General features: G+C 33.1%; 11 protein-coding genes across 11 annotated transcripts, besides 2 other annotated features; 6 read left to right on the forward strand and 5 right to left on the reverse strand.

Moving 5' to 3' along the window:
* Window positions 1-2263: 2263 nt before the first annotated feature.
* On the reverse strand, window positions 2264-2506 carry TVAGG3_0626180 (serine threonine-protein phosphatase family; the record flags this gene model as incomplete). Its single annotated transcript, XM_051240575.1, has 1 exon — window positions 2264-2506. One exon carries the CDS (start codon window positions 2504-2506, stop codon window positions 2264-2266), a length of 243 nt encoding a protein of 80 aa, XP_051087162.1.
* Window positions 2507-2523: 17 nt separating this feature from the next.
* On the reverse strand, window positions 2524-2886 carry TVAGG3_0626190 (uncharacterized protein; the record flags this gene model as incomplete). Its single annotated transcript, XM_051240576.1, has 1 exon — window positions 2524-2886. The coding sequence occupies one exon, from the start codon at window positions 2884-2886 to the stop codon at window positions 2524-2526; it is 363 nt and encodes a 120-aa protein (XP_051087163.1).
* Window positions 2887-4064: 1178 nt separating this feature from the next.
* Window positions 4065-4163: a mobile genetic element.
* Window positions 4164-4282: 119 nt separating this feature from the next.
* On the forward strand, window positions 4283-5817 carry TVAGG3_0626210 (uncharacterized protein; the record flags this gene model as incomplete). Its single annotated transcript, XM_001300130.1, has 1 exon — window positions 5131-5661. One exon carries the CDS (start codon window positions 5131-5133, stop codon window positions 5659-5661), a length of 531 nt encoding a protein of 176 aa, XP_001300131.1.
* Window positions 5818-6386: 569 nt separating this feature from the next.
* Window positions 6387-8008, forward strand: TVAGG3_0626220 (uncharacterized protein; the record flags this gene model as incomplete). Its single annotated transcript, XM_001300129.1, has 1 exon — window positions 6396-7997. The coding sequence occupies one exon, from the start codon at window positions 6396-6398 to the stop codon at window positions 7995-7997; it is 1602 nt and encodes a 533-aa protein (XP_001300130.1).
* Window positions 8009-10673: 2665 nt separating this feature from the next.
* On the forward strand, window positions 10674-12148 carry TVAGG3_0626230 (glycosyltransferase family; the record flags this gene model as incomplete). Its single annotated transcript, XM_001300128.1, has 1 exon — window positions 10754-11962. The coding sequence occupies one exon, from the start codon at window positions 10754-10756 to the stop codon at window positions 11960-11962; it is 1209 nt and encodes a 402-aa protein (XP_001300129.1).
* Window positions 12149-12218: 70 nt separating this feature from the next.
* TVAGG3_0626240 (glycosyltransferase family) lies at window positions 12219-13385 on the reverse strand (the record flags this gene model as incomplete). The annotated part of the gene is made up of 1 exon (XM_001300127.1): window positions 12219-13385. One exon carries the CDS (start codon window positions 13383-13385, stop codon window positions 12219-12221), a length of 1167 nt encoding a protein of 388 aa, XP_001300128.1.
* A 507-nt stretch (window positions 13386-13892) lies between these two features.
* TVAGG3_0626250 (uncharacterized protein) lies at window positions 13893-14399 on the reverse strand (the record flags this gene model as incomplete). The annotated part of the gene is made up of 1 exon (XM_001300126.1): window positions 13893-14399. One exon carries the CDS (start codon window positions 14397-14399, stop codon window positions 13893-13895), a length of 507 nt encoding a protein of 168 aa, XP_001300127.1.
* An 85-nt stretch (window positions 14400-14484) lies between these two features.
* On the reverse strand, window positions 14485-15582 carry TVAGG3_0626260 (uncharacterized protein; the record flags this gene model as incomplete). Its single annotated transcript, XM_001300125.1, has 1 exon — window positions 14485-15582. One exon carries the CDS (start codon window positions 15580-15582, stop codon window positions 14485-14487), a length of 1098 nt encoding a protein of 365 aa, XP_001300126.1.
* Window positions 15583-16085: 503 nt separating this feature from the next.
* Window positions 16086-16904, forward strand: TVAGG3_0626270 (phage tail repeat-like family; the record flags this gene model as incomplete). The annotated part of the gene is made up of 1 exon (XM_051240577.1): window positions 16086-16904. One exon carries the CDS (start codon window positions 16086-16088, stop codon window positions 16902-16904), a length of 819 nt encoding a protein of 272 aa, XP_051087164.1.
* Window positions 16905-17042: 138 nt separating this feature from the next.
* TVAGG3_0626280 (uncharacterized protein) lies at window positions 17043-17405 on the forward strand (the record flags this gene model as incomplete). The annotated part of the gene is made up of 1 exon (XM_051240578.1): window positions 17043-17405. The coding sequence occupies one exon, from the start codon at window positions 17043-17045 to the stop codon at window positions 17403-17405; it is 363 nt and encodes a 120-aa protein (XP_051087165.1).
* An 18-nt stretch (window positions 17406-17423) lies between these two features.
* Window positions 17424-17666, forward strand: TVAGG3_0626290 (serine threonine-protein phosphatase family; the record flags this gene model as incomplete). The annotated part of the gene is made up of 1 exon (XM_051240579.1): window positions 17424-17666. One exon carries the CDS (start codon window positions 17424-17426, stop codon window positions 17664-17666), a length of 243 nt encoding a protein of 80 aa, XP_051087166.1.
* A 1305-nt stretch (window positions 17667-18971) lies between these two features.
* Window positions 18972-23415: part of a mobile genetic element that runs on past the window's edge.

The raw sequence follows: 23415 nt of genomic DNA on the forward strand, positions 1-23415 counted from the left end.
TATCACATCCACCAGAGAAAATGGTGCAAGAATTGTGCATTGCTCCTTCAGCTGAAAAAGTCAGAAAATATTTTGATAATACAGAGATATTAGCTTGCAATTGCCGAAATTTCAGAAGCAAGGATCATTCCTATCCCAGTTATAGCTCTTGGGCATTTAAATGAAGCAATTTATATTTTGAATACGCTTTTCTTCATGGAATACGCTCAGGAGCTCAGGCAGATGAACTACACCAATTATAGTCTATCTGATCCTCAAGTGCAGAATTCCAAACATGTATTCGTTTGTTATGTACTTGAAAGACTTTTTACTCAACCTTTGCACGAAACAGTTCATGATAATCAAAGAGAGCAACATTGTTGGACTTACTCATATTATTAACCATGTTACTTCAATATTTGAAGCAATTCCGGATATACAAGAGAAAAAGATTAAATAAAATTGTTTGTATTGAATAAATTACAGTCTTATTGCAAATGATTAACTATAGTTACTACATTTTAATACGCATATAGAAAGGATTAATTTCAACATTAGAAATCCCGCCATTGGACATAACTTATAGTTCAAATGCATTTATGCAGCAAAAAATACATAATATCGAACATCTTAGGCAGACTAGAAGTGCCGCCACGCCCAAACTTTGATATCATTGTCTCAGACTTTACTATGAAAATCTAGTCCTATAGGTGACAGTAAAAGTCTACCCAATGATCGCCTTGTTTGCTTCACCCCAAAAATAATATTTGCGATTTCACCGACAAAAGATAAAATACCAAATATGACGAATGAAGAAGTACTACTAGCATAACCTAATTATTGATAACAGTTTGAATTTCCTATTTATTCAAAATTGGTAAAATTACGATATCAAATAAGATCGATTAAGTGATATAGTATACTTGAATTATGATAACTATGTTTCATATCCATAGTAGATTACCATCACTGACTATTTTTTGATAGGATCAAAATTTTCAAATAATGAAAATATATAATATATTCTATGTCAACATATGTTTTGTCTGCTAGTTCAGGATGAGTATGTTCTTTCGTTGCATATGTTGCATCTGCTCTGTCATGTTCTTCTTGAACTTTTTCAATGACATACTCTTTGTCAGCTTTGTTGTCAATATCTGCCTTCAAAAGAAGTTCATCTATAGGTTTCTCGTTTAAAGTTCTTTTTGTTGGATTTATACAAACAGTATGGTTCTTACTGTCTTGAAACAGAAACTCATCTGTCATTGGGTTTATCGTCAGTTTTAAGTTTCCTTCTTTCAATGACTCAGATATCTTAGAATAGTTTGAAAAGTTTGTTGTGTTCTTATTTAGAGCTTGCAAAATGAGTTGTCGGTTGTGTTGTATTTCTCTCATAGACGCTGTTTCTTTCGACATTTTTATTCTAGATAAAATATGCTTTCAATAGAAAAAGAAAATTCAAGAGTTGCTACAACTAAACCATTAGATGAACTTTTTACTAATGTCGGTCAAAAGTTTGAGACAGAGACCGTAAAGCATGAAGGCTATCGTTTTGACTACCCATTAAGATGGCTAAGAGACCCATCTGTCACAAAAGCTATTGGCTTTCGTAGAATGAAGTTTGTGTCTGTAGAAGATAAAAGTTTTCCATTTATTGTAAGGTTTCATATAGATTATATATCTGAAGGGAAACGAAAAATGTGGGAAGAAATTGAGCTAATACAAGTTGACCTTTCATCTTCTCTACAGACTGCGTTAAAAAATATAGAAGATAAAATAAATTCATGTTATGCAAAATATGCTGATGAATATGCAAATACCGAGAGCACACTTTATGTGAGAATTGTATATGACAAACAAAATTCACAAGTGTCATTTCAAATCTACGAAGACAATCCAAAGAAAGACGAACAAATATATACAGAATTCACTGCAATGTCATGGTATTATTTGCAAAGAATGTTAAATCAGAAAGTCGAACTTCCTTTAGCAAATATTTACAGTCGATATGCAAGAGATGAACCATATTTATTTAAAGATGTTTTCGACTCAGATGCTATTATCGTTCATGCTTCATTTTCTGGTGCGCAAAACTCTTTTTTATGCTTGGCAAATGACTTTTACGAAAAACCTACAAAGTATATGAACCACCGTGGAAGTATTTCAGACTTTCAAGTATGGTTTACAACAGATGGAAGAAAGAGAATAATTCCATTATACCATGCGTTTTACTTAGAACTTAGTTTCATATACAACTACTATCGAACGGTAAAAATATAATTTTTTAATACGGTTGAGGTGTTGGATTTGGTTGCCAACTTGACTGTGGTGCAGGTTCAGGCTGTTGTATAACAGGAGCTTGTTCTTCTGGTTCAGGGTCTTTAGGTATAATACCAACAAACTGACCTACTCTTTTACCAATATTTTTGACTCCGTTCCAAATTCCTCTTCCTACGGTTTTTATTCCATTCCATATACCTCTTCCAACATTTCGAAAGAAGTTTCCTATTCTTCCAAAGAAACCCATTTACTACGTGTAAAAATCTAATGTCCGCCTAGTCTCTTACGTTTCCTGTTGAGTTCCATAGCATTCTTTAACTGGAGCTCATACATTCTGTTTCTCCTCTGGTAGAAAACATATTCTGGGTCAACTCCTGTGTTCGCGTCATCTGCATAAAGTTGTTTATATCCCACTTCAGGGTTTGTATAAAACTCTTTCCATCTCATATTTGCATACCATGGTGGCAAACCTAACGCAGCGTCATTTGACATGGCAGTTTGCATTTGTACATCTGTTGGCACTTGACCATAGTTTGCCATTGCAGTTTGTATTCTAACTTCATTTGGAATATTCTCTGGGTTTGGTTGTCCAGGTTGCTGTGCATTCGCTAAGTTCTGTGCGTCCATTTAATATTAGATAAAAATATCTCTTACGAGTACATATACTGAACATTTGCAGGCATTGGTTCATCTTCATATTCTCTGTACTTTTCTGCCACGTCAAATAAATAAATGACACAATGGAAAAAACCTAAAACAAGTAGTCCTATTTCAAACCACATTTACTTACTAGTAAAATTTCTTTGTTATGACACTTTCTCCAGTTTATAGGACCTCTCTCATATTCTATCTTATCGTATCTAAACTCATAGTCATGTATGTCCTCTAACCATCTCATGACACTTTCCAAACCACTTTTATCGGATGTAAAGTAAAAGCATGGATGGTTATGTAAAACGTCTAAAGTTTCTAAAGAGTCTCTCAAAGTCCAGTCTACTTGGTATTGAAAATCCCATGTGTTATAGAACGGCGGGTCCACTATAAAGAAAACATTTTCCTTGTCTTTATATTTTTCATACAACTCTGTCCAATGACATCTCACAAACTCTATACCCTCAATATATTTTTCTATGTTCTCTTTGAAAACATTTGTATAGTTAAGATATAAAACTTTTGACATAAGTGTTTCAATGTCATGAACTCTTATAGCACCACTATATAATAGTCTAGCAGATATACTATCCCAGTCAATATACTCTGCCTTTTTCAAAACCTCTCTGACAGTATTTTTCTTATCTAATGGTATACGTTCCATCTTACCTATAGGTATCTTTTCTTTCAACTCACTCAATATTTTGTTTGTGTCTGGTATATGTTTGAGACGGTTCATATAGTTGTCGAAGTCATTGCATATAATCTTTGAGTCTGGGAATATTGTATGGCACAGATGGGATATATAGAAACTTCCACCGAACAAATCTACAAATGTTAGACCATTCGGTAGTTTCTTAAGTTCTCTCAATAGAATATCTTTACATCTACTCTTATTTCCAAAGAAGGGTAACGGTGGTTTTGTAAAATTCATTTTATATACAATAAAAATGTTTTTTTCCTGAAAAGTGACAGAAAAGTGACAAAACATTTACGAAGAAATCTTGAAAATTCAAGAGGGTAGAAAAGAGGTTAGAAAAGAGGTTATATCTAACCTTCTACCCTAAACATTATTTTTGTCTGATTTTACGAAGAAGTCTTGACAAAACATGAAAACATATATAATTTGTGAAAAGCTCCTGGAAGACCCGTATATAAGAACTTCATTTATACTAAACATCTTCAGGGCTAGAAGGCACGAAGTGCCTGGAAGCCCCACTACCTTTTTTTTTTTTTTTTTTTTTTTTTTTTTTTTTTTTTTTTTTTTTTTTTTTTTTTTTTTTTTTTTTTTGAATATACTAGTTTGGGTGGTATAATTTTTTTCGATAAATTTGAGAGCATGTACGTTTAGGACATCAAAAGTGTCAATTCGCTCAGCGAAAGCTGAGCTAGCTTCGTTCTCGAAAGAATAAGGAAAGAGTGAAAGAGAGTGATACAGATGTTGACACATTCATATCATTTCAACAAATTTTGATCAAATTGAAATGCAATGAAATTCAATTCACTTCATATCCTTCAGTCAGTACATTGACATCCTTCTAAATCACAATGATAACTCGTGCATCAATAGTTCTACAACTAACTCAGAAAAAACAAGATTTTTCCTTCCAGCTTACAGCTTTTAAAAAGTTTCGATGATTAAAATCACTCTACTCTTGTTTATCCATATGTTGTGATAGTAGGTAAACGTATTCTTATCGATATTAATAAAAATATTTTTACGAAAATCTGAACCAATTACAGAGTTATTCATAAAGTTTATGATAACTGTAATTACTTCATCTTTGTTTTATATTTGAATAAACAATTTAATTTAATTTGCATAATTTTTTTTAGTTGAAAGACAGGAAACTTAGTTGAGTTTGTATTATTTTTATCGTTCAATTCATTGTATATGTGAGTGATCCAGATATTTAAGATATTTAGAAAAAATTTATTAATTTGATGTACTGGATTTCGGAAAGCATCAATTCAGAGATATACTCGAACCCTAGTCATGAATCTTTAATTAGTTTGGCGCATCTTCATCAAAATTTGTCGGAACCTTTTAAGCAAGTTTATATTCGATCAAAATCATTGAGTACAATAGACTTTACAACAGTTAGTCTGCCAGGAATGTGCATTGATGGGATATATTTTTCAACCGAAAATAAGATTTTGGTAAATTTTGAAGATGAAGGTCAACATTTCTTTAATTACATTAAAGGCTCTGACAAATGCATGATCTTTGCAGCTAATGGGAATCAATCAATACATGCTAAACTTGAAACTCCAAATTTTGATTCTACAATAAACATTTATCGTAATTTTACAGATTACACAGTATTAAATACAAATGATACAATCAATGTATCCCAGTCAGATTCAAATTCAAGCATTTTTGTAAGACTTTTAATTGATAACTTAACAACTCCAAACAAACTAGAGATATTTTTCAACTCAGACGCAGATAATTACTACGAACAACGAAATGACTTTCAATTACCTCAATATGATAGTCAAATATGCGAATTTGGAAAATTATCAAGTAAAAAGTTAGGAATTGCCCTTCTAATTATTATCTCAATATTAGTTATATGCAATCTTTACATGTGCAGCCTTATTTGTAAAAGTAAAAAAGCAGAGGAGGAATTCATTGATTTAGATGATGTAAATGAGTCTTCTATTGTTTCTATCACACAAGTATCAACAAATTCCAAGTTTACTCTTTCAAGATTCTCAAATAATGACTTAATCTTCTTCCCTCAATAAATTTTTCATTTCTTTTGTATGTATATTAGTAAACGTGTTTGTATTTAGTATGGTAACTCAAATTCTTTTTGCTTGATTCTAGATTTGATAAAAACAAATAGAAAATCACATTGAATTATGAATTGAAATATATTTGTAGCACATAATGAAAATTCGATACTCTTTTTGTGTAGTAAAATATCATAAAAGCCATCCAATATACAAAACAGGTTAAAAATCGAAATAAAAAACATATACTTTAAAATGTATAAATTGGTTTTGTGACTCCTGCCTAATAAAATAACTTGTGGTAAAAAAGACATTGAGTTTGTCCATTTTGAAAAGGTTGAAAATAAATTTCCCCATTCGTTGATGGGTTCTGTAAAAATGGTAAGGATTATAGAAATTGCAATAATGATTTCAATCATTAACGTATCTCTTTTACGATCAATTGCTGATGGATAAACAAAATTTGTAAAAATAATTGCGATAATAGCTGTACTTGCATTAAAAATCATGACAAAGCAATATATCAAATCCAACGAAATCGATGAGTTGTAATTAAAACTTGTCAATAAAACAATTATGTTTAAATATTGACTTCGAATAGAAATTCCTTCAGAGGTCTTTTTGATTAAAACCATATAAAGCAAAATCCCATTTGCAATGATGCGAAACGTGCTTGCCAAAACCCAAAGTAATGAATGATTGAAATCCATACAATTTTTTTTAATTTTTTTTTGTAACGCTTTTGCATGGAGGAAGAATCCAAAGAGAATTTGTTAATTACTAATATGCCTAACAACAATCTTGAGACTGAGAAAAATTTAGGGAATCTAAGCAAGGACAACATAGATATTAACGAAAATGAAATTTTAATATCGGAAACAAATGAAAAGGAAGCTGAAATCAAAACAATCTTGACAGACATAATGGATAATAATGATAATGAGATAAAGCAAGTTAAATCAGAAATTGAGCAATTTCAAATTCAAGAACCAAAGGATATCATTGAAAATCCAGCGGGAAAAAACAAAAGCGGTACTATCATGTCAACAATTTCAGAAAAATTTAGTGATCCAGAAACTAAATCCTCTCATGAGAGGAAGAAACGCAAGAAAATAATAAAGCAAACGCGATCATCGTCAGCATCAGAGGAACCAGAGCCTTCTAATATTTCTGATAACAAATTATCTCATAAAATTAATCAGATTCCAGCTGAAGATATCGAAATAAATAAAAATCGAAAATCAACCGGATTTCAGCCTACACCACCTTCTGAGAGCTCAAAGAGTGTACATAGACCTTGTCCCATTATTTCATCCCCAGAATCGCCAAAGTCAATTCAAAATAATGAACCAGAACAGGAAAATGATCAACAATCTGTGCCATTAACAGACGAAGAATTAGAACATTACCGTCAAATGGCATTTCAGCAGCAGCCGATACGCAATTTAACAGACGAACAGTATAATTACATCATTAACTCTCTAATACAGGAGAGAAACGAAGCAGCAGCCGAACACAAATTTACTGTCTCAGATAGAATAAACTCTGCACAAGATTTTGTTCAAAAATGCCTCCTTGATAAACAAAAAGCAGAAGCACAAAATGAAGCCATTAATCAGTACAAGCAACAGCTCAAAGAAGTTAATGACGAAATTTCTCAATACGACCAAGAAACAGACAGATTGATCAAAGAGCTGCTTGAGAGTCAGCAGAAGGCAAGAGAAAGACTGGAGAATACCCACAACGACCAACTCGATAAACATGCTGAGGAATGGACTTCAGAAAAGAAACAAAGACAGTATAACAGGGCATCACACGGACTGATTAATCTGAGGAAGCAATTTAAGAGATTGATGCAGCAGAACAGATTTAAAGAGGCTGGAGATGTCCAATCAATTATTACAAAGGCTGAGGAGAAGGAAAAGTATGAAGCCCACCTCTCCATGCAAAGGGACTATGATAACTCATTACGGATGCTCCAAACCAGACAAAAAGGTGAAAAACAATTTTTCGAACAACAATCTTTAATTCACTTGGCACAACTAAAGCAGAAAAGAGAGCGCCGCCGTGTTGCTTTAGTTAATAAGCAGAAGAAAGTAGAACAAATTGGTCTTTTTGCAAATGATGCAGAAAAAGTTTGGGGAAAAGTCCAAAATCAGAGAAAAGACGAAAACCTTTCAGCATCAGGACCGATTTTGTCCAGAAATGGATCTATTATATCCCCTAGAACTGCAACAATAAAAGCACAGGATTCTAGAGAAGATGCGACCATACCTTTACCACCTCTCGATGTCAGACGATCATTAAGAGGTCAGGCACTTGTATCGTCTCACTCAGCAAGAATTTAATTGTATTATAAACTGTTGTTCAAAAAAATGAATTGAAATTATTTTTATAAGTAGTGCGCCCACGCCCAATATTAGCGCTTCATTCAGAAAAATACTTAGGCCTAATCATGCATTTGTCGATAAATGTTATTCGCATCTCTATTATCAAAGTCAAATTCTAAATTAGATTTTGGCAAATCATATACAATATTCACTTTCCTAATTAAGGATGTAACATTTAGCAGTATTGTGTGCATGACACAATATAGTATGGATTCGATTTCAGTTATATCATATTCATAATTTAAGTCTTGTAATCTTAATAATAAAACGCACTCATGGTAATTATTTTAATTAAAAATATAATCATTCCTTTGCGCAGATTCTAAATTCCAGATTTGAGAAAATTGATCAGAATTTTCTTTGATTTTGTGGAAGTTATCAAGCTCATTTTCAATCAATGTTATGTATACTACAAATTAATGGTTTAAAATCTGTATCATTAACAAAACAATCCCCGATTTCCAAAATGAAAATGTGATGCATTCAAATATAGCGTGCTCCCCAGAATTTTTTTCCTATATCTACAGTGACCTAAAAAATTCGTTAGTGGCCAGAATACTCGGTAGTAGAAAAGTGACAGTCCCTCAATTTTTTCATACGTTAGCACCCAGACTTCATTAAATCTCAGTGAATTGTGGGTCCAAGCTTGAAAAACCTTCAAATAACAGACAAGGAAGGCTAAGCAACTTATAAAATGCAAAAATACGATATTTTTATTCCTAATTAAACAATTGTTTATTTTGCAAAACCAAAGAGTCATATTTTACGATTTGTATGACATCCTCGGCATGTACTCTCTTTGTTTGTTTGCATTTGATTGCGATACTCTCGAGTTTCGCTCTTCGAGCACCACATACCAAATTCGCCATACCCGCTGAAATCTTCACTCCAACTTCAACAGCATCGATATTTGTCCCTACTGATACAGTAAAATCCCGATGTTATTGAAGTTGGAGTGAAGATTTCAAGCAGGTCGGAAATTTGAGCACTTCCAAAGCCCTTACTGCAGGTAGACAATCCTGGAAGATGATAGTTTCTATCTGTGTGGCGGAAGGCTGAGTTAGAGACACCTACTACCACTGGAAAGCCTATCTCGGCCCCATTTGGGATATGGCAACCGTGGTCAGCGATGAAATTTCATTCAATTTTTTTGACATCATTATAAGTTTTTTAGAATCTACATAGTTAGTAGGTTCTATTTTTACACTCAAATTAAACTAGATAGTGCGATCGTGGATTTGAGGGGAAAATAATCGTACTACCGAGTTTTTCCCCGTACTATCGAGTTTTTTCGGTACTTGTAATATCTACATCAGATATCACTTTTAAAAAACATAAAGAGAAAGCTAAAATATATATATATATAAGGTAGTCACAAAATCTAAGTAGAAGGGCTTTGAAATATTTAGGGGATTTGAAATTTTGGCTCTCAAAATTTACCCTTCCTCACTACTCGAATTCCGAGCCTCTCAATGAGTTTCCTCTCAAATTTGAATGGTTTATATTGACTTTTGAATATCTTTATTGAGAACAAAAAAATAAATATATTAATAATCGTATAATATTGGCATTTTTCACAAAATGAAGGCCTAAAAAAGGGGGCCATTCAAAAAATGAATTGTTTTGGGGAGTAGTAGATCTAGTATCTGTATAACAAATCATAAAGATTGGCCATAAAAATTAGGCCTAATCTCTTTTTGGTAAAATTTTGGAAATTGATCTCTCTTCATATTAGTCCGTGGTGAGGTACAGATAACAAGATGATGGAATAAATGTTTTTGACATATTCACTTTTTATCATAATAGCCGAAATTAAGTATATTGTTGATAATTTTTTGTTTTGTACCTTATTTTAGGGACATTACTATTTATTCATCTTTGTATCATTTTTCTGGAGCTAGTATTGAAAAACATGCAATGAAATCCATGTTTTCATTTGAAATCTGATAATGTTAAACGTGCATATAAGTTTCTCGCTGATATCACTTAATTGTAAATTAATGTATATGTAATTCAATTAATTAAGAAAAATTTCGGATTGTCCAAATTGAAGGATATAATTTTTTTTCTTTAGCCTATTAATCAATGCATTATATTGTATTCATTGTCTAATAAGTAGTTACACCTAATATTAGGATATAACACTCTTGCTGCTTACAGATACAAATTTTGATATGATTATTTTGTTTAAAGCTATTATGCTTATAGTGATCACTTATTTAACATGTTGTATAACGTATCTATATTACTATTATTGTATTTCATGCATCTTTTTTCATGAATAAAATTTTATTGAAAAAATTCCAACTTTTCATTAATGTAAGTTGCCATCTGTGATGTTTCCTATTCTGTTACAACTATTAAAGTTTACATTAAAATTTGTATTCAAAATTTCAAAATTTTTCAAATTGATCAATACCATGATTTTAATAATATATATTTGTTTGTGCTTTTAAATTTCTTAAGCTTTCAAAATTTAAGAGAATTGATAACTTCATACAATATGATTATAATTATATGCTAATTAATAATTCTCAAAATGAAAAACAGTCTTCTCAAAACTAAATTCAATGTCTTTCAATCGAGATTTTGAGGCAACTTTATATATGTATATATTTTTTTTTCATATATCTCTTGAAAACTAGGCAGTCTTTACTGTTTAGAGTTTTTTACATATATTTTTTCTTTATAAATGCTTTGCTTCCCCATTCATGATGATAAATCCACGAATTCATGAACCTTTAATATACAATATTGACAATAAACAAATATATGATGTTACCGATTTAGACAACACGGAAATTATTGACAATTATACGATATATCCTGACTACAAATGGGTCAATAACATCCTAGCTTCTCATACAACTTCTCACATCGGACATAATTTTTGCCAAGAATGCACAATTCTGCAACATGTATTATACTACCATTTTAAAAATGTAAATTTTGCTACAATAGGTGTTAATATTAATGGAAAACTTGCACATTTAACAGGATCAAATTGTGGATTTCCAGAATTCAATCCTAAGGTTCATTCATTGCAAGTATACAAGAAAGTAGCTATTGGATTTACGTATCATGGCTCCTTTGGCCATTTCATAAACGACATGGTTTGTGGATTGATCGCATTACCTTCAAACATCACTTTGGATGCTGAAATTTTCATTAAATACGACATCGCTGATGCCAAGCGTTTTCTTGGACACCTTGGATTCGATAGTACTAGAGTGCACGAACTTACTGATGACTACATATATGCAAAGGATGCTTACATTGCCTGCTCAAAAGCTGGATGGAATGCATTGCAAATTGCATGGGCAGATTTAAGAAGTATTTTTTATCGCCGTTTTAATCTTGACAAAATTGAGCCTATGCAGCATTCAGTATATAACAAATTGGAAGGAACATGGGAACATGTTTCTAATATCGACTTCTTACTCAACTGGTCTAGAACTACCTATCCTCAATATAATTGGATATTGTACGATTATTGGACCTCGAGAAATTTCACATTTTTGGCAAAAGTCGTTGCTAGTTCAAAAATTCTTATGATTGGCGCAGGATCTTTTGTCTTCAATGATATATTTTTGCATAAAGGATGCGGTTGCTATATATTTGGAAACACTTGCAATGATCAAAATGTTTATTTCTCTGGATTAACATTGCAATTATATGTTGTATATGTTGCAAGCCCTCATTTCAGATGGCATTTGGTACAGCCATCAGAATTTGATGTTAATCTTTACAAAGAAACTATAGCTGATCTGATATGCGCTGTGTATAAGGGAGAATGGCCAAAAGACGTGTCTAAAAGGTTTAGAATACCATTTAATTCGGAAGAAGTTTATAATAAATACATAGGAATGTTTAATGGGACGACTAATTTGCAAATAACTCGTAAGAAAATGATATATTATTGAACATATTTTGTTTGTTTTCTATATAAAATTTTTTGTGCAGTTGATGCTCTTTCACTAAGGTTCAATCTTGAATTTCATCTTTCAATTTGTAAGAGTAACTATATTTAGTATAATGAATTTTTGTTATTATATTCTCTATTGTCAATTGAAAACTCTCCAAAGCGCCGCTTGTCGATACATAAAAAGAATCCCATATAAATTACATGCATGCCTAAACAATATCTTTTATATTAACAACATAAATAACAATAATAAATTACAGTTCTTCGAGTTTGTTCTCATTATCTTCTATCTCTTTGTTAACCTTTCTCAAAAATTGTCTAAAATCTGTAATATTAATTTTGAAATTTGAAGTATCTGTTACTGAATAATATCTGTAGAACTTTTGACCAATTAGCTGTGTATTTGACCAAATAGACATATGTGCGAAAGAAGGAACTTCCTTAAAAGAAGATTGATCTGGATAAAGTCCGTTTGACTTCACTGGCATTATCTCAACTACAACAGTTTTGGTGTTTGCATAGAACTGGTTATAAAGAGCGCCTCCATGAGGGCCAATGATCAGTTTCGCTTTGGAAAATAACTCAATTGTTTGTTCTAAGTTATATCTTTTGTGGTCAAACGTTATTAGTTTGGATCCATACATCTTTTTAAGCATTTTATGTACAGCTTCTTCGTTCAAAATGAATCTTTGGTTATAATATGATGTAGTTTTCTTTCTTTGGCAGTATATTACGTATTCTACATCGTTCTCTGGTATATTTAACATCTCCCTAAGATCCTTAAAGAATACAGGGTGAACCATTGGACATGATTCTATGTAAATTAGCTGATCTGCGGACAGAATGCTGCCCTGTGACGTTTTTATGATTCGGTCAAATGGTAATCGTTCCCATAGAGTATCGACAACTGGGAATAAATTACTCGTTTCAACAGCAACAGGGTAATTTATTGTATCTTCGCCAAGAATATGGCGAATCATGCTGATCTGAGGGCCAATGTTGTCGAAGAAATGTTGAAAATAGTAACCCCAATGTCCAATTAAAACAATCAATTGATTATAATCAGTATTTGATGATTTTTTTGGAGGGAAAATGGCATTTTTGAAATGTGTTTGATTAGTAAGATGTGGAAATGGATTGCTAACGATTCCATTGACGACTATTCTAACTACGCCGCAATGATTTGAACTATTTGTGTCTTTAAAATGGCGCCAATTTTCGGGTTGACTCCAAAAGAGTTTCTCTGTTTCTTTTGTAAGGCCATTTGGCTTTGACCAATTGAATGGAGGAAAACAAATTCTGTATTGACGCCAATAATCATTATCAGTGATCGTTACATTTCCAGCATATTTGACTTTCGGAAAAAGATTGTCATGGTTCAGATTAAATTTAGAATAATGATAAGTTAAAAACGTCAACATTTAAAAATTTAATTACATAATTTGTATAAATTTCCTCATAATCAAATATAGCTACTATATTTAAATAGAAAAAAGTTTTTTTTTTATAAAAAATCCAAAATGATTTTGTTTTATATGAGGTAGCGTAACGAAGATTATCCAATAAAGCTATGCTTGGGCAAGCTGTTTCGGAGAGATTGGTAGTTTAAATGCCTTACTAATAAACAATTTTTGTCCATAACAAACAACTCAATTATTGAATTCCAAAATTTTATATGCATGAGGATATCTCGATTAATGTCCGTGTGAATCAGAACTAATATAAATGTTAATATCTAATCAATTTCGATAACAAGCAATAGATAAAATCTTAAGGAAATATCTTTGTAAAAACTGAAATATGACTAATCTATAACATTTAACATGGTAAATTCTTTCCAAAATATATATAAAAAATATTGAATATCAATTTGTAAGTGAACTTATAACAAATTATGAGATCCATAACTAGTCTGGTTAAATTGATCTCTAAATTGTTTTCCTAAGAAGTTCTTCTAACTTATCCAATCTCTTTTTTGTTTGTCTCTGTTTGTATTCCTTGTGTTTTTGTGATATATCCTCTAGTTCTGATCGAATTTCTTTTAGATTTGATGTATATTTCGATTTTAATTTTTTCAATAATTCTTTATCCATATCACATTGAGCACTAACAGATGTATATAAATTACGAAGTTCTGCAATTGTAATTGATACTGGTGGTGATATTTCGAGTTCGACTACATTATCAGAACCGTTATCTAGTTGTCTTCGAACTTCTTGATGAAAAACAATTGATGTAAGAGGTAAATTACACCTTTCGAGTGCATTCTTTGCAGCAATTAAATTTCGTTTTGATGTCAACTTATTATCTCCGTGTTTTTCAAGATATTTCTCAATATCTTGTGCAAATTGAAGAACTGTTCTTTGGTCTTCTGTTTCGAATCCGTTTACATTATCAAATTCGGACTTCTTAGGTGATTTATCTGAATTTGTCATTTCTTGATAAATGAATTAAAAAGTGACAAAAGATTTTCATTATTTTTTTGAAAGGTTTACATAACAAATTACAATTTTGCATTTTTTACTCTTCACCTGCAGCATCTTCTTCCTCTTCCTCGATAATAATTTCCTCTTCTTCATCATCCTCTTCCTCCTCTTCTTCCTCTTCGTTTTCTTCCTTTTCTGGCTCTTTTTCTTCGATTTCATTTTGAATTTCTTCCTCTTCAGCAAATTCCTCTTCTTCTGGTAGATTATAAGTAACTGCTGATGGTGTAGGTTCAACTTTGGACTCTTTCCTTGATGGAGTTTTCTGATTTTGTTCAATTGGAGTTGGTTGCTGTTGTTTCTTAGATGCAGTGGATGATTTAGCTTTTGGAGGCTGTATAACGATTTGGTCGTCATCTTCTGGCTTATTTTGGATCTTTCCTTTCTTCTTTCCGTAGCCTTGGCGAAATGCTTCAGTATCGTAAGCGAAATACGGCTTGCCTATGTCGCGTGACTTAATTCCAAGCGATGTAAATGATGTATCTTGTTGTGGTTTCCATGTTGGCTTCAAAATATTTCTCATTCTTTCTTCCAATGATGGTTTTTGATTAATTCCACCAATTGGCTCGTAATGTTTTGGTCTGTGATCTTTGTGCGAGTGTTTGTGAGAATGAGAATGGCTTGAAGATTGCAAATTAACGTCTCTAGCGGCAATTTGGTTGTGGTGAGCATGGCTATGGCTATGCCCATTCTTTTTGCGTAAGTCTTTTGCTTCTGATACGTCTTGATTTTCTCCTGATAAAGAATCTTGATATTCTTTGTATTCTTTTGGCATTATTTTGCGAGCGATTGTAGGGCGAGTGCTGCCGATGAGTTGAACGAAAAAGTCTAAATTCGGATTAAATTTAAATGTTCTTTGAAGTGGATACATTTCTTTTTGACTGGAAACTTTACCTCCTGACTCTAATTTCGCTGTGAATAATGTTTTCTCCATTCCATTTTTCATTAAAAAGTTGCTAACGAATTGAGCGCCAGAAATTAATTCTGGAGTATCGCGAATTACAACTGCGTGACTTTCTTTTAACTGAATAGATGCTTTGTGCATCACTTGAGCAGCAATTGTGTTAAGAAAAATTGCGCGAATGTCGTCATACCCTTGTGGTTTTTTTGATGTAGATGATATTTCAGAATCCATTCCCTTTACAAAAAAGTGACAACTTAACGTTTTTGGTTAATCTGAGCTAAGGATTTCTCTTCTCAACGCATGAATTGATGCATATAGACCATATATGTCAAAACTAGTGATACTATTAGTTTATGATATACCCCCATACTTTACGTAATTTTCTGACAGCCAGACCTTTTCAAAAATGGTCCTTGGGATAAAATTTTTTCAGAGGAAAATTTTGTTTCTGGTATCATCTACAAGAAAAAAAAAGGTAGTGGGGCTTCCAGGCACTTCGTGCCCTCTAGCCCCGAAGATGTTTAGTATAAATGAAGTTTTTATTCGGAAAATTGTTAGTCTTCTGGTGTGAATTCGGAGGACTCTTCTTCTTCCTCCATTGCTTCTGGGAAGAAGCCTTCTTCTGGGTCGAAAACATTATATAATGTGTCGCTTTTCACAAATTATATATGTTTTCATGCTTTGTCACTTTTCTGTCACTTTTCGGGTAAAAACATTTTTATTATTATATATAAATGAATTTTACAAAACCACCGTTACCGTTCTTTGGAAATAAGAGTAGATGTAAAGATATTATATTGAGAGAACTTAAGAAACTACCGAATGGTCTAACATTTGTAGATTTGTTCGGTGGAAGTTTCTATATATCCCATTTGTGCCATACAATATTCCCAGACTCAAAGATTATATGCAATGACTTCGACAACTATATGGACCGTCTCAAACATATTCCAGACACAAACAATATATTGAAAGAGTTAAAAGAAAAGATACCTATAGGTAAGATGGAACGTATACCATTAGATAAGAAAAATATTGTGAGAGAGGTTTTGAAAAAAGCAGAATATATAGACTGGGATAGTATATCTGCTAGACTATTATATAGTGGTTCTATAAGAGTTCATGACATTGAAACACTTATGTCAAAAGTTTTATATCTTAACTATACAAATGTTTTCAAAGAGGACATAGAAAAATATATTGAGGGTATAGAGTTTGTGAGATGTCATTGGACAGATTTGTATGAAAAATATAAAGACAAGGAAAATGTTTTCTTTATAGTGGACCCGCCGTTCTATAACACATGGGATTTTCAATACCAAGTAGACTGGACTTTGAGAGACTCTTTAGAAACTTTAGACGTTTTACATAACCATCCATGCTTTTACTTTACATCCGATAAAAGTGGTTTGGAAACCGTTATGAGATGGTTAGAGGACATACATGACTATGAGTTTAGATATGACAAGATAGAATATGAGAGAGGTCCTATAAACTGGAGAAAGTGTCACAATAAAGAAATTTTATTAGTAAGTAAATGTGGTTTGAAATAGGACTACTTGTTTTAGGTTTTTTCCATTGTGTCATTTATTCTTTGACGTGGCAGAAAGATATAGAGAATATGAAGATGAACCAATGCCTGCAAATGTTCAGTATATGTACTCGTAAGAGATATTTTTATCTAATATTAAATGGACGCACAGAACTTAGCGAATGCACAGCAACCTGGACAACCAAACCCAGAGAATATTCCAAATGAAGTTAGAATACAAACTGCAATGGCAAACTATGGTCAAGTGCCAACAGATGTACAAATGCAAACTGCCATGTCAAATGACGCTGCGTTAGGTTTGCCACCATGGTATGCAAATATGAGATGGAAAGAGTTTTATACAAACCCTGAAGTGGGATATAAACAACTTTATGCAGATGACGCGAACACAGGAGTTGACCCAGAATATGTTTTCTACCAGAGGAGAAACAGAATGTATGAGCTCCAGTTAAAGAATGCTATGGAACTCAACAGGAAACGTAAGAGACTAGGCGGACATTAGATTTTTACATATAGTAAAATGGGTTTCTTCAGTAAGATAGGAAACTTCTTTCGAAATGTTGGAAGAGGTATATGGAATGGAATAAAAACCGTAGGAAGAGGAATTTGGAACGGAGTCAAAAATATTGGTAAAAGAGTAGGTCAGTTTGTTGGTATTATACCTAAAGACCCTGAACCAGAAGAACAAGCTCCTGTTATACAACAGCCTGAACCTGCACCACAGTCTAGTTGGCAACCAAATCCAACACCTCAACCGTATTAAAAAATTATATTTTTACCGTTCGATAGTAGTTGTATATGAAACTAAGTTCTAAGTAAAAACGCATGGTATAATGGAATTATTCTTTTTCTTCCATCTGTAGTAAACCATACTTGAAAGTCTGAAATACTTCCACTTGGTGGTTTGTATAACTTTGTAGGTTTTTCGTAAAAGTCATTTGCCAAGCATAAGAAAGAGTTTTGGCGCGCCAGAAAATGAAGCATGAACAATAATAGCAGCTGGGTCGAAAACATTTTCATATGTTCCATTAGGGTTTTCGACTTCATAAAAGTCTGGTGTACTGGATATGCTGCAGGCTGATTTAACATCCTCATAAATCTATACCATGCCAAGTTGTTATATTTTGTAGAAATATAAACGTTTTCTCCAAGGTCTTCTATTTTATTGATTTTAACAGTTGCATTTTTCCTGTCATAAATAATATCGAGATGGTACTCTCCCTCGTCAATGTTATACTGGTTTGCATATTCGATATAGATATCGTTTATTTTTTCTTGAAAAGCTTGAAGAGTTGTTTCTAAGTTTACAAGCAAACTAACTTGTAAAAGTTTTCCCTGTTCAAATTTCTCATACATACGTTTCTCTTTGTTATAGTATCGAACTTCAAACCGACCGTAAATGGGAAACCATGTATGGCTTCTGAAATGAACTTCATTCTACGAAAGCCAATAGCTTTTGTGACAGATGGGTCTCTTAACCATCTTAATGGGTAGTCAAAACGATAGCCTTCATGCTTTACGTCTCTGTCTCAAACTTTTGACCGACATTAGTAAAAAGTTCATCTAATGGTTTAGTTGTAGCAACTCTTGAATTTTCTTTTTCTATTGAAAGCATATTTTATCTAGAATAAAAATGTCGAAAGATATTGCTTCCATAAGAGAAATACAACACAACCGACAACTCATTATGCAAGCTCTAAATAAGAACACAACAAACTTTTCAAACTATTCTAAGATATCTGAGTCATTGAAAGAAGGAAACTTAAAACTGACATTAAACCCAATGACAGATGAGTTTCTATTTCAAGACAAAAGAACCATACTGTCTGTATAAATCCAACAAAAGGAACTTTAAACGAGAAAAACCTATAAATGAACTTCTTTTGAAAGCAGATGTTGACAACAAAGCTGACAAAGAATATGTAGACGATGCAATAGCAAAAGAAGAAGAAAGAGCTAACAATGCTTATGCAACAAAAGAACATACTCATCCTGAACTAGCAGACAAAACATATTTGACAATAAAATGTCAAGTGAAGTGACAAGAGCTGAAAACGAATATTCTAAAAAGACTCATACACATTCTATATCTGAAATAACAGACTTAAACGTTAGCCTTGAAAAGAAAGCAGATAAGGAATATGTGGCTAGTAAGTTAGAGAAGAAAGCGGATAAGGAATATGTGGATGAAAAAGATAACGAAATGAAAGAAAGGGTTGACTGGTACCATGAATGGACATCGAAGATTTTAAAAACTAAAGCCGATACAGAGATGTTTTCAGGATGTTTAGACCTTAAAGCAGATAAAACTTATGTTAACGATGAGTTAGAGAAGAAAGCAAATAAGAACCATACACATACAAGTTTTACAACTGTTGCTATAGAAAGTATTGAAGGAACGGTTGAAGAAACTGGTGGGGGATGCATTATATGTAAACCTCCTACTTTCCACAAGGTTTAACATCGGATGACGACATAACGACGATGAGAAACATTAGATGGTAAAGATGTTTATGTCATGAAGGATGAATATAATATTAAATTCACTGCTCAAGATTTATATGACAAGAAAGCAGACAAAACAGAGCTTCAAACATTAAAGACAGAAATACTTCAAACATTATAATCCTATAGGCTCTATTTATACGTCAATGAACTCTACCAGACCAGAAACAGTTCTGGGTTTTGGAACTTGGACTCAAATAGTCGACAGGTTTTTGTATTGTGCAAACTCTTCAAAGGAAACAGGTGGAAGTAAAACGATTTCAGGTGAAAATTTACCTGCACACAGTCACTACATAGATTTAAGTACATCTCAGCAGGTTGGCATAAGCATAGATATTAGGATTGGTCAGGAATGACAAAAGGTAAAGGATATATGAGTTAAAGACAACGTTAAGTTTGCTATAGATGTACTGGAGTAACACTGAGGAGGAGGAAACCATACACATCGCGTTTCGGGATATACGCAAACAACGGGACAAAGTAAAGACTACATGCCACCTTACATGAACAGTTTACGCATGGTATAGAAATGCTTAGTCGTCATTTTCAACTTCTTTAGCATATTCGTCAGGAGTTGTCTTATATTTGTTAGGAACTGTCTTTGAAAGTATACCACCTTGAACTTTGACAAGTTTGAAACGAGGTCTGACAATAGTCGTTTTATCTTCTGCTTGCAGTGTGTACATTTTGCCATGTTTGCCTAAAACTTCATAATATTCTCTTGTATACTTTCTTCTATTTTTACGAACACGAATGTGAGTACCTGTCGGGTTCCCATTGTTGTCATAGTCAATAGTATTTTCATATGGGTCGCGTTTAGGTATTTCTATTTTACTTTGTCACCTTTCTGAAGTTTGAAGCCCGGCATTCTTTCTTGTTTGTCTCTTTTGACTAAATTATTAAATATATAGTCTTTCTCTAAGTCAGGGTTGTTTTTCATTTCTTCAGGGAGTGGTTTCCCAAACCTTTTTTTTACGGCTATTGTAAATATTTAAAACTTGTCTCATTTTGCCATGGAGAAGTGTCTATATTTGTCGTCATATGACATTTCATTTGCTTCACCACCTTGTGGTTGGTTTAAGTCTCTTAACATTTTTATACAACCGTCAATGACACCAAGAGCAGAATGGTTTTGGTCGACAATGAAATATTGGTTTACATTTTTTGAACGCAGATAGTTTTTTACATCATCTGATTTGAAAGAACTTTCACAGTCAGATGTCAGTTTTGTTGGATGGTATTTGTCAACGAATATTGTCAAAGCAGTTTTCACATCTAAAATATTTTTGGACCATAATGGTATGGCTTCACAGTATCTTGTGTTTTGACCGACAAATATTAGCCAGTATGGTGGTCCATCTTCTCTATACCTCGGAATGTTTTCCAAGATATCCATAAACCAAGCATTTGGTGTTGAACTAAAGATTTTTACCATGAGTGCTTTCTTTGTCGCTTTAGAAACATAGGGGTCCTTGTTTGGATTCGTCATTTTTTATCCTATAAGAAATGGTTTATTTGGCGCATTAGCAGGAGTTGCATCCAGATTTTTGCCCGCAGTGGGAACAATAGCCAGAGGTGTATTTGGAGTTGGAAGGAAGATTTTGAGTACATTAGGTATACTTAAAGAGAAAGCACAACCTATTATACAAACTGTACAGAAAGGTTGGGATGTAGCACGAGATGCAACAAATCTTATTCCAAATCCTGAAACAAGAGGAAAAGTTCAAGGATGGATGGACAATGTAGGAAGACAAGCAGGAAACTATTATAACAAAGCAAATGACTACTATAATCAAGCAGGACACTATATGGACCAAGGTGAAAGATTCTTTAACAGAGGATATAACCATGCACAACAGTTGGGTAAACAATAACCAACCTCAACCGCCTCAAACGTGGGGAATGTAAAGTTTTTTACTGAGATGAAATGAACAATACAGCATTGAGACAAATGGGTTCAAGATGGATTTGTCGGCTTCCAGCAGTTACACAACGTGTTTGTCAAGTTCTTCCTATACCTCAGGAAGTTTTAGACGACTTAAAAAAACAACAACAACCAGTTGAAAACAAACCAAACTAAAATTTTTTACTGAATGAAATGACCGAAGAAGTTGAAACGGTAGATTTGACACCACAAACAAAAAGTTCAGAACATTGTCAAAACCTGTCAAAGAACTTACAGATGAAGAGAAAAATTCAATAATAGAAAGTGCCAGGTCTGGAAATACAAACCCTAACTACAAAGTCACTTTTCATAAAAATGGAACGGCAAGTATCTCAAAAAAGAAACAGACTCTCACAAATAAAATATTGAAGTCTGAAGGAGCTTTCGAGACAACAGATGGAAAAGTTTACTTCACTGACCAACAGTTCATTATAGAACATCTCATTGACTTAGAGTCGAAATATTCTAAACTTTACAACAAACACAAAAAGTTGAAAGGAAAACAAAACAAATGGCATATGATATTTATGAAGATGTTGACAAACAACTGTTCCTGCAAGTGAAGTAAAGTCAGAGGAACCGAAAAGTGACGAAAAACCGATAGAAGAAGAAAACCAAAAACTGAAGATAAACCAAAACCAAAGTTTAGTTTGGAAACTAAACCAAGTCAACCTTCATTAGCTGGTATGGGTTGGCGTCAAAGACTTATGGCAGCAGGCGGTTATGTAAAGTAAAGAAAAAAATATTTTTTTATTTTTATAAAAATGCCCCATATAGAATGGATAGAAATCTGCTAGAATAAAGCAGAGTTACAAAGATATGGTTGGAGAGTTTCGAAGAATTTTAAATAGGAAGGGAAGACCCATAAAAGTCTATGACAAATGTCTGGTCTTCGCTACGAAATGGATTTGGAAACAGCACGTGCCAATTATCCAAACAGACTAGAGAGGTTAGAAGAAGAACGTCTTATGGACATGCCTTTCGATGTTAGTGAACCTCAAGTTGAAGGGCACGACGGCTTTGCCAGATTCTACTGGAAACATGACGAACAATTGCAATCCTTTGAGAAGGAAAAAGGAAAGGTGAAGACACACATGCTCCATGGAAAGAACAAGATATGCATATGAAAAGTATCGTGAAGTTAGAAGTCAAATTACATCTGGTCGAACTTTACAGTAAACTTTGACGAAGGAAAGAACAAAGAAGGCTTCATGGGTGTACTTGCTGCAATTCAAGACGGAAATAAGAAAGGACACAATCTCAGATTGACCATAACGGATTTGGATGGTCACATTTACTATGCAAATGGCAATGTCACAACATGCAATGCTTCTTGACGCTTTCAAGACTACAAAGAGAGAACAAATGGTTGACTCCGACTCAGACATTTTGAATGCAATTGAAGGAATTGCAAGTGTCAAGTTCGAATGGTACCAACCTAACCCTCAAGCAGTCAGACAAACATGCTGGATACTTTCCGTTATAAATAAGTCTGACATTGACTTGACAAGGTATGGAATTTACAATTCAATTGAAACAATTTCAACGAACCTTGCATTCTTACATGTCTCAGGAACTCTGGTCTTGTTACAGATGAGAAGATGAAGTATCTTGAGTCATGTGTAAGACAAGGTACATTCTCAGAGGTCAATTGGCAAAAATTGCACCGTTGGCAATGTCAATATCCGAGTCAACATACCTTACAGCTAAAGGTTCTTCACATGACGACTATGTTGTTGAGTTCAATTTACCATGGTTGAAGATTGTAATTGTCCACAACCACTTCATGTTGAACGAAAGTCTTACAAACCCATTGTTCGGGAAAAGGCAGTGCAACATTGTCAGAGCTGTAAAACATTCTTTTCGAGAAAGGTTTGTTGGAACCAATTCCAGATGACAAGCTGACAGAAACTTTTGTACCAAAAGACGAAACAAACTTTTCATTGTTAGCAAGACCAAAAGTTTTTCCAGACAAAGTTCTAGTACAAAAGAAGTACATAATTCCACAAGGAGTTGGATTGTTCGGATACCAACCTGAACCAGAAGAACTTCCAATGAGGTT

Source organism: Trichomonas vaginalis, chromosome III, assembly GCF_026262505.1.
Source record: "Trichomonas vaginalis G3 chromosome III, whole genome shotgun sequence".
Lineage (NCBI taxonomy): Eukaryota > Parabasalia > Trichomonadida > Trichomonadidae > Trichomonas > Trichomonas vaginalis.